General features: G+C 38.3%; 1 protein-coding gene and 1 long non-coding RNA gene across 3 annotated transcripts in view; one reads left to right on the top strand and one right to left on the bottom strand.

Annotated features, from left to right (window-relative positions):
- Positions 1–5,498: 5,498 nt before the first annotated feature.
- LOC127429825 (uncharacterized) lies at positions 5,499–7,823 on the bottom strand. Its single transcript, XR_007895357.1, has 4 exons — positions 7,679–7,823; positions 7,491–7,553; positions 6,303–6,660; positions 5,499–6,115 (listed from the first exon to the last, which is right to left on the bottom strand). It is a non-coding gene; the product is annotated as an uncharacterized LOC127429825 (long non-coding RNA).
- Positions 7,824–9,556: 1,733 nt separating this feature from the next.
- The window catches only part of LOC127429800 (tripartite motif-containing protein 16-like), a 6,593-nt gene continuing 6,189 nt past the window's right edge, over positions 9,557–9,960 (top strand). Inside the window, exon 1 of one of the 2 annotated variants that reach the window (XM_051679022.1) lies at positions 9,557–9,960. This exon is cut by the window's right edge and continues 211 nt beyond it. In XM_051679022.1, coding sequence (XP_051534982.1) covers positions 9,584–9,960 — 377 coding nt within the window. In that variant the 5' untranslated portion in view covers positions 9,557–9,583. The other variant, XM_051679023.1, reaches the window with a different exon arrangement.

Here is a 9,960-nt window from a genome sequence, read left to right as displayed (position 1 = left end):
TGGTTCTCAACCTTTTTGACTCCAATGCCCCCCTTTGTCCAAGACAATTTTCGACGTCCCTCCTATGTAGGCTGATATGTACCTCTGTTACTTCTGTTGTAATGAAAATAAATACAATGAAAAATATGATGTGAGTTTAATGTTGTAGATCTTTATTTTTAGTTTTTATTTTATTTTTTTATTTTTTATTTATTTTGCATTTTAATTAAGATTATGTTAATATAACAAAATGTAAATAATTTTAAGAGTTTGCTGGAGCCCCCTTGTTGAGAACTCCTGATCTAAAGTTTAATTAGACATTCTAAACATAATCTCAGTCATATTTAAATGTAATTTATAGTTTCATTTAAAATGCGTCTCATCTCTGTGTTTTTAATTGATTGAATGATTATTTTATTTCATTCTATTTACTAACAATTTTACTAGAAATTATTTTGATTGTTAATAGACCGTTGGGTCTGTTTGGTCTATTTTTATAGTTATGCATATGTAACATTAAGTAAAAAGTAATTCATCCTGGTTCTGACCCTGCACCATAGTCTTTCTCAGCATATTAGGACATACAGATATTGATTTTGGAGTTTCAGAAATGTTGTTTGATGAAAGGCAAAATAACAAATGACACTGAGTTAATTTTTTCTAATGCACATTATTTGCATTTATTTATATTATGTACACCATGCATATATGCCTTTAGTTATCGTCACAATTAAATGGGTTCATTGCTCTTAAACTGTAAACTTCTGTCAGTAATTTAAAGTTTTGTTTCTCCCTCTCCTATATATTTTATTTCCTTGCTTACTTTAAGGCACAGTTTTCTGTAAAACTGCTTTGAAGCAATATGTACTGTGAAAAGCACTATTGAATCAAACTGTCTTGTGTTTGATTTTTTTTGTGTTTGTGTTTGAGGGGTGCTTGGTCTTTTCTACACCACATTTTACAACCTGGAGCATGAGGGCCTACTAAACCCAGATGATGAAGTTTACCTGTATGCACTGCACTGGAGCTATCTTCCACACATACAGAGACACCTACACTTCTTCAAAGATGCTTGGAATCACCATAGACTCAGAACGGAGGGCAATCAATCACCTTACCAACTCTGGACATGTCATCGACTGGCGGAAGAACTTTCTCCAGTTTACATTACTAATATTGTTTTTTTATATTCTTGAATTAACAATTTCATGTTTGGGCTTGTCTACAGCTTGTCATGTGTACTTACTACATCTGCTTACAGCATAGATATCTAAAACTAAAGGGCAAGGAGTGGAAACTGTTATACTATCTATATGTCAACAAATACTGTATGGCAGACATGCTATAGTGAACTGTTATTACCAACCACATCTATTACTGTATTAGCCACACACTGCCTGACATGAGCCCCACTTTTATACAGTAATATTTTTTTATTTTTGTTCCATTAGGTTGACCCTGACTATGGCATTGACAGGATAGATCCATACAGTCCTCATTAACAAGGTGTCCTCATCCCTGAAGTGCAACTTCAACGCCCATTGACAGAAGAAGAAATTGAGAGATTGCCAAACCCAGAAGCATCTTTTTCCAGTGTGTTGGACGTATACACACATTCAGTAGCCTTAATACAGGGAATGCTAAATTAAAATGCAATATTCTAGTTAAATGCTGCAACCTTGATTATTTGAATAAAGGAATAAAGAAAAAAATAATTTTACAAATATATTTTGCGAAGAAACAACTTAATGTCTTTTAAAAGCAACAATAAAAACCCTGAAAAACAGTGTTGAAGTTTAATGACATGTAACTGCATAGCCATTTCTACAACATTGTTTCAAGATTTTAAACACTTTAAACAAAGCCACTATTTTGTAAAATAAAGTGACAAAACTCAGGAGTTGAGTAAACATGCAGCTTGTCTACTAATATAATAAAATACAATGACAAGTTTGTTTTCTTTTTTATCACCCTCTGATTCTGGCAGGTCTGCATGCATGAAGGTTGTGCCTCGAAATCCTCTTCAACTGTCTTTATTTGTATTTATTTTAAAATATAATATATAAATATAAATATTTTTAAAATTTAGTTTATTATAGTATAAGCTGTCAAGTTTGGGTTAACCAGGCTGAGGAAAACTAAAGGCTATTGGGTATTTTTTTTTAAACATTTGATATGCTCTGCCCCAAGTTTGCATTCACATTGAAACATGGGAGAACACTGAGCTTAGACTATTTCATGGAGTCCTTAATCTTTTCACATTTTTTAGTAATAGTTTACATCTTTGGAAACAGGTAACACTCAAATTCAAATTAAAAAAAAAAAAAAAAAGGAACACTCCAACCTCAGACTCCATTTGATTAGGGGAAATAAATACACTGCACACTTTACCTTCAAGTGAGCACTCAAGAGGGCAAGCCCATACCCTGTTGGGAATTTTGTAAAAGGACAGAAGTGACTTCTCACAATCCACTTCTGTATCTCTGACATCCATGTGAAGTCTAAGGGGTTTTCCTGTTTCGTACATGTGCAGGGTATGTTCTCTGTAACACTTCACAGCTTCCAATGGATCTGGTTCCATTTTCCATGCTGAAAAATGCTAAATTGTATTAGAACCACTTTTATCAAGTTACTAAATCAAACAATAAAATTAAATAATCCCAACTCCTCGACAGTATCTGAAGCCATCTCAGATGCACCTCCACTTTGACTCTATGAAACAATTTTCTATCTGCCTCCCTGTCTTGAAAATATATCTCCCTGAAGCCTCACCAGTGGAGGCCACAATGGTGGAACTCCCTGAAGCCTGAGATGCACTTGTTGAACTCCCTGAAGCCTAAGATGCACTTGTGGAACTCTCTGAAGCTTGAGATGCATTGATGAAACTCCCTGAAGCCTGAGATGCACTTGTGGAACTCTCTGAAGCCTGAGATGTACTGATGAAACTCCCTGAAGCCTCAGATACACTTGTGGAACTCTCTGAAGCCTGAGATGCACTGATGAAACTCCCTGAAGCCTGAGATACACTTGTGGAACTCCCTGAAGCCTGAGATGCACTTTTGGAACTCCCTGAAGCCTGAGATGCACTGATGAAACTCCCTGAAGCCTGAGATACACTTGTGGAACTCCCTGAAGCCTGAGATGCACTTGTGGAACTCCCTGAAGCCTGAGGTGCACTTGTGGAACTCCCTGAAGCCTGAGATGCACTGATGAAACTCCCTGAAGCCTGAGATACACTTGTGGAACTCCCTGAAGCCTGAGATGCACTTTTGGAACTCCCTGAAGCCTGAGATGCACTTATGAAACTCCCTGAAGCCTGAGATACACTTGTGGAACTCCCTGAAGCCTGAGATGCACTTGTGGAACTCCCTGAAGCCTGAGGTGCACTTGTGGAACTCCCTGAAGCCTGAGATGCACTGATGAAACTCCCTGAAGCATGGGATGCACTGATGAAACTTCCTGAAGCCTGAGATGTACTTGTGGAACTCCCTGAAGCCTGAGATGCACCGATGAAACTCCCTGAAACCTGAGATACACTTGTGGAACTCCCTGAAGTCTGAGATGCACTTGTGGAACTCCCTGAAGCCTGAGATGCCCTTGTGAAACTCCCTGAAGCCTGAGATGCACCTGTGGAACTCCCTGAAACCTGAGATGCACTTGTGAAACTCCCTGAAGCCTGAGATGCACTGCTGAAACTCCCTGAAGCCTGAGATGCAATGATGGAACTCTCTGAAGCCTGAGATGCACTTTTGGAACTCCCTGAAGCCTGAGATGCACTGATGAAACTCCCTGAAGCCTGAGATACACTTGTGGAACTCCCTGAAGCCTGAGATGCACTTGTGGAACTCCCTGAAGCCTGAGGTGCACTTGTGGAACTCCCTGAAGCCTGAGATGCACTGATGAAACTCCCTGAAGCCTGAGATACACTTGTGGAACTCCCTGAAGCCTGAGATGCACTGATGAAACTCCCTGAAGCATGGGATGCACTGATGAAACTTCCTGAAGCCTGAGATGCACTTGTGGAACTCCCTGAAGCCTGAGATGCACTGATGAAACTCCCTGAAACCTGAGATACACTTGTGGAACTCCCTGAAGTCTGAGATGCTCTTGTGGAACTCCCTGAAGCCTGAGATGCCCTTGTGAAACTCCCTGAAGCCTGAGATGCACTTGTGGAACTCCCTGAAACCTGAGATGCACTTGTGAAACTCCCTGAAGCCTGAGATGCACTGCTGAAACTCCCTGAAGCCTGAGATGCAATGATGAAACTCCCTGAAGCCTGAGATGCACTGATGAAGCTCTCTGAAACCTGAGATGCACTTGTGGAACTCCCTGAAGCCTGAGATGAACTTGTGAAACTCCCTGAAGCATGAGATGCACTGATGAAACTCCCTGAAGCCTGAAATGCACTGATGAAACTCCCTGAAGCCTGAGACGCACTGATGAAACTCCCTGAAGCCTGAGATGCACTGAAAAAACTCCCTGAAGCCTGAGATGCACTTGTGAAACTCTCTGAAGCCTGAGATGCACTGATGAAACTCCCTGAAGCCGAAGATGCACTGATGAAGCTCCCTGAAGCCTGAGATGCACTTGTGGAACTCCCTAAAGCCTGAGATGCATTTGTGAAACTCCCTGAAGCCTGAGATGCATTGAAAAAACTCCCTGAAGCCTGAGATGCACTTGTGGAACTCTCTGAAGCCTGAGATGCACTTGTGAAACTTCCTGAAGCCTGAGATGCACTGATGAAACTCCCTGAAGCCTGAGACACACTGATGAAACTCCCTGAAGCTTGAGACGCACTGATGAAACTCTCTGAAGCCGGAGATGCACTGATGAAACTCCCTGAAGCCTGAGACACACTGATGAAACTCCCTGAAGCTTGAGACGCACTGATGAAACTCCCTGAAGCAGGAGATGCACTGATGAAACTCCATGAAGCCTCAGATGCACTGATGAAACTCCCTGAAGCCTCAGATGCACTGGTGGAACTCCCAGTGCATCTCTTCATCTATAAGACCTATTATATGAACTTTCACAGAAGCCCTCACAGAAAAAATACAATGGATCAGTTATGGTTACAGCAATTATCCATGATCAGTTTTATTTGAGAATAATACCTCTAATACAAGAATTTTGCTAAATTATTTTAGGAGCGGTATTATTCTTCACTACAACTGATCATGGAGACAACCGAAAAAACAATGGGGTTTCTGGCACTTCATGCTTGGACCCCTAAAAATGCTCCTGTGTGATAAAACCATATAATAATTACAATGTACATTGAGAAAGTCAACATTATGGTTTAACGTTTCCAATCTAATCCATGTCATTTACAGGTTTTCAAAATGCATATGTAGTAAATTACCTCATGCACAATTCACTATGCAATTTTATGTCCACAAAAGAAAACTCCTCCTGTTCATACACACATACAAGAACAACACATTTAATAATAAACATTTAACACCAACACCCTCATTAAAATGCACATCCTCTCAAATAATACAGAAAAGAAATATAAATATATACCTAAAGGATTCTCTCACTGCAATGTAACAAAAAGACTGTCTCAATCTCATATCTTGGTTAAATGGTGAATGTAATAATGAAACAAGTTTGCAATAAAAATCATTTTTTAATGAATACCTACACAACATTAGCTCACACAGCATAAATTTCCGCTACACATGACATTTTAGTAATACAGCAGAGACAGGTTATTGAAGACTTACAAGATTTAAGTGTGTTTGAAGTGGACGGACAAAGATGGTGGCATGGCCTATGTAGGTCTGTGGGTCTTTGAGATATTTAACACTGTAGCCATAATTTGGACAAGGGATGAGGACAAGTTCACGGCTTCGTGTTGTTCCAGAAATTTTCATCAACTCATATCCTCCACCATTTCTCAATTGAGGAAAGGCACAGAAAAGAAATTCCATGAACTCTTGAAAAAAGAATGATAATTAAGAATGATTCTGCACTAAATAACCAAATGCAGGTCACCATTCATTGGGTCATCAGCAGCAAGGCAATCTTTACATGTATGCGACTTAAACAAGCCGTTCGTAAGCTTATTTCAATGAATAGTGTAAACAGTGTGGATCTGGTGCAATGGCACATGGGGGAATGTTTGGGAGACCTGTTGAAAATAGAAAATAGGCTCATTTGAGAAGCCAAACGCCACACCTGATAGTAGACAAAGAGTACAGTTGCAGGGGGAAGTTTATATATATATATATATATATATATATATATATATATATATATATATATATATATATATATATATATATATATATGCAAAAACAATGGTGAACACTACATACCTTGAAAAGTAAAGCACTTATCACCCAGCCCCGCATGGGCAAGGTCATTCTTGATAGCTCTTGTTGGAACCAAGGATGCATCTTTTCTTGCCAGGCAGCAGAATGTGTGCATGTATGTTAAAAGAGGTACACTTCTAGGTGCTCGACATGGCATATTTTGCCCTCTGTATGGGCTAAAAAGCCGTGCTACTTCAGTTATGAGAACAAACAACACAGTTACACAGACACAAAGCCCTATACACACATAAGATGCAAACAATTTAAAGACAACCTCACAACAGTATTAACCTACCATCAACTGGGAGTCTAGGCACCGGAAATGAGGAAAAGGATGTCTGGACATTTCCTGAACATGTTGCTGGTATTAAACCATGAATAGAAAAGGCAAAGAGGTAGAATAGTGATTAGCATGATTACAATGGGTTCCATAAAATGGGCAGAGATTAGCAAATTAGTTGTCTCTAATTGGATAGGGATGAGTCTAAATAATTCTACCAATATTCTTACACAGCTTTCTGGAATACTCGATTCTGATTGGTCAGTCGCAGCTTTCAGAGGTCAAGTATTTCTGATTACACTGATAGATTTTGGAACACCGGCCATTCAGGTACTTTCATGTCTGTCATACTACAATTTCTTGGTCTCTTCAAGTAACAAATTATTTTAAGTCAAATCAATATTTCATGCCAATTTATTACTTATTTGAGAAGCAACTGTTTAAGAAGCGGGTTTATACAGTTAGCTGATCATTATCGCACAATAAACAGAACAGTGAACAGAATCACGGGGTTTAGAGTTACTTAACAGTCCGTGGCCTCTTCTTTCTCGAATAATAATTTTTTTTCAACTAAAATCAAAATGATCTCCATCAATTTCATGTCCTCTGCTTCCCGGATCACCCGGTTGGGATTTACTTTGCGATAATGACCAGCTAGCTGTACATTCCCTTAATGAACTCTTCACCATATATTATCAGTACGTAACCTATAGTGTTCCAAATAAGTCACTTGTAATGTTTTATTGCAATTAGGGTGGTGTTTATGTAGAAAGCAAGGTAGCTCATCACTTTACATTTTAGAAGTTAGCTGATGAGCAGTACTCAATAATCTTAAACAAATCAGAGTTACAGTTATTACATAAAACGTCACAGAAACCTAAACAAAACCCTTTATCGATGTATATACCTACCATCTGTCATTTACCTCGCTTCAGAAGTTAATAGAAATGAGGCCGAGGTGTGTGCTGTAGCTGCTGTACAAACATGAGACATTACAAAGATGAGTTAAATTCACAAAATAACTTAATACTGACATATTCGGACCCAATTTACACAAACTATGACTTAATAAAATTTGTGCAAAAGATCTTGCTCTTACGATTCTCCAAACGATGCGCTGCCTCGCGGAGCAACTCTGCTATGGACCTTCTCTCCACCATGGTGAAACTGCAAACTCCTGCCAAACCGTTGCATTTGAGTATCTACCTGGTAGTTACTCGATAGATGGACTGTGATGCCTGAATGGCTGTTGACATCCTCTCATTAGCATGTTGTGGGAAGGAAAAATAAATACGGAATTACATACAGAAATAAATGAATGATAAAAAAATAAAAAATTAAATTTGAAATATAGAATTAAAACTCAGCTTTCATTTTTGCATTTCACCAACCATTTATTTATGTTTTATTTTGTATTATTTGTTTATCTCCATAAATATTTATATGAAATAATATATGACACTGACCTTGTTGATGCATAGAAATGTAATGGAGTGAAGCCACAAGTCTGATAATGTTCTATTTCAAATTTGAAGATGATAACTTTAAAACTCTTAGTTATATGAATCATTTTCCAAGACCATGTCTTGTGATTCTGGCCGCAAATAGCATTAGCCATTAGCATTAGCGCCTACATATAGTAAACATTATAAAATAAACATTATCTTGTGCATATATTTTATACTTCCAATCATAACTGAGTTAATATAGCAGTGTGTTTTAATGATCTCATGTGGATTCCAATCATATAATGAGGCAGAAAGCAGATTATTGGCAGGTGAAGATGATAGCAGGTTTACAGCTCTTCTGCAATTACAGCCACAGAACTGTCAATAATCATATACAAATACCAGAGACTACATGGAAATAATAGACAAACCACATATTTTTAATCATCTATTTATTTACAATAAGTCTCAGCAGTCAACTGATTCGTTTATCCCTGTCATGAGGGCACTGAGGTATGCATGATGTCATAACTTCCTCTTCATCTTGATCATATTTACATTTATGCATTTTGGCAGACGCTTATATCCAAATATTTGGACAGAGAAATGAACTTGTGCACCTTCTAGCTTCGTGGAGGTTTGGAAATCAACTTAAGAAAGAATTACAGCATGTCAGCAGATCATATCACATAATTTAGTGGAAAATGGACATAAAGTAAATATGAGAATATATCAACATTTCTGTAAATGTGCACACTTTTGGACTAAATGTTCTATTGGATGTTATTCTCTGAAGCCTGCTAAGGACAACTCATTTAGAGATTACATCATTGAATAGGTATGTGCGTCTTTATAACAGTTTAATTTTCATAACTCTCGCTTTGATATTTTTATATGTTGACATAAATTAAGAAATTACTCAGTAACATTTCTGTTGTGAAACATTGGCTAAATATCAAAGCTGAAGTTTTAGACCTTTCTTATGATGCATAGTTTGTCACAATTAAATAAGACATGAATGTTAATAACATACTGTTAATGCAAACAATACCAATCACAAGATCACTGGCGATACCTGCCAGTGAAGGAGATAACCAGTAAGGTTAAAGTTCACAGTCCTCTTGAACTCTCTTCCAGATTGAATTCCACTTCACCATTGGCTGATCGTGTGTCCAGGTCTCAGTCTGATAAACTGAAAGTCCGAGAGTTCTCGACAAACTGATCTAAAGGGATTCTGTGATTGGTCCAGTTACATTTAAACTGCTATTTCAGGAGGTTTAGAGCAGACTGAATCCATGCAGCTGAACAGCATCAGAATTAATATGCTCTTAAACCTGAACTACATCTGTTGATTTAGTAGTCAGAAACTACAGATTAACGTCTGAACTGATTGCAAACAATGACACGTAGTGAACATTATCTGTAAAAACACAAACTTGTTTTGCACACGTCTCTCAAACACAGAACTAGGAAACTGTGTCAACTGATCATTTCAGGGAAACTGAAACTAAAGTGCTGTTGTACGTATCTCTTTGTCTCAGAGTACATGCAGTAAAATGGCAGAATATATTCCAGTGGATCATGAGCAGTTCTGCTGTCCTATCTGTCTGGATCTACTGAAGGATCCAGTGACTATTCCCTGTGGACACAGTTACTGTATGAGATGTATTACAGGCTATTGGAATCGGGATGATCTGAAGGGAGTCTACAGCTGTCCTCAGTGCAGACACACCTTCACTACAAGACCTGTGTTATATAAAAGTACCATGCTGGTTGAAATGGTGGAGAAACTGAAGACGACGAAACTCCAAACTGCTGTTCCTGCTCACTGTTACGCTGGAGTTGGAGATGTGGAGTGTGATGTCTGTACTGGAAGAAAACACAAAGCTGTCAAGTCCTGTCTGGAGTGTCTGAACTCTTACTGTCAAAATCA

This window comes from Myxocyprinus asiaticus, chromosome 39, assembly GCF_019703515.2.
Source record: "Myxocyprinus asiaticus isolate MX2 ecotype Aquarium Trade chromosome 39, UBuf_Myxa_2, whole genome shotgun sequence".
NCBI classification, from domain to species: Eukaryota; Metazoa; Chordata; class Actinopteri; order Cypriniformes; family Catostomidae; genus Myxocyprinus; species Myxocyprinus asiaticus.
The sequence above is the reverse complement of the archived record's forward strand: the minus strand, read 5'-3'. Positions and strand labels throughout refer to the sequence as shown.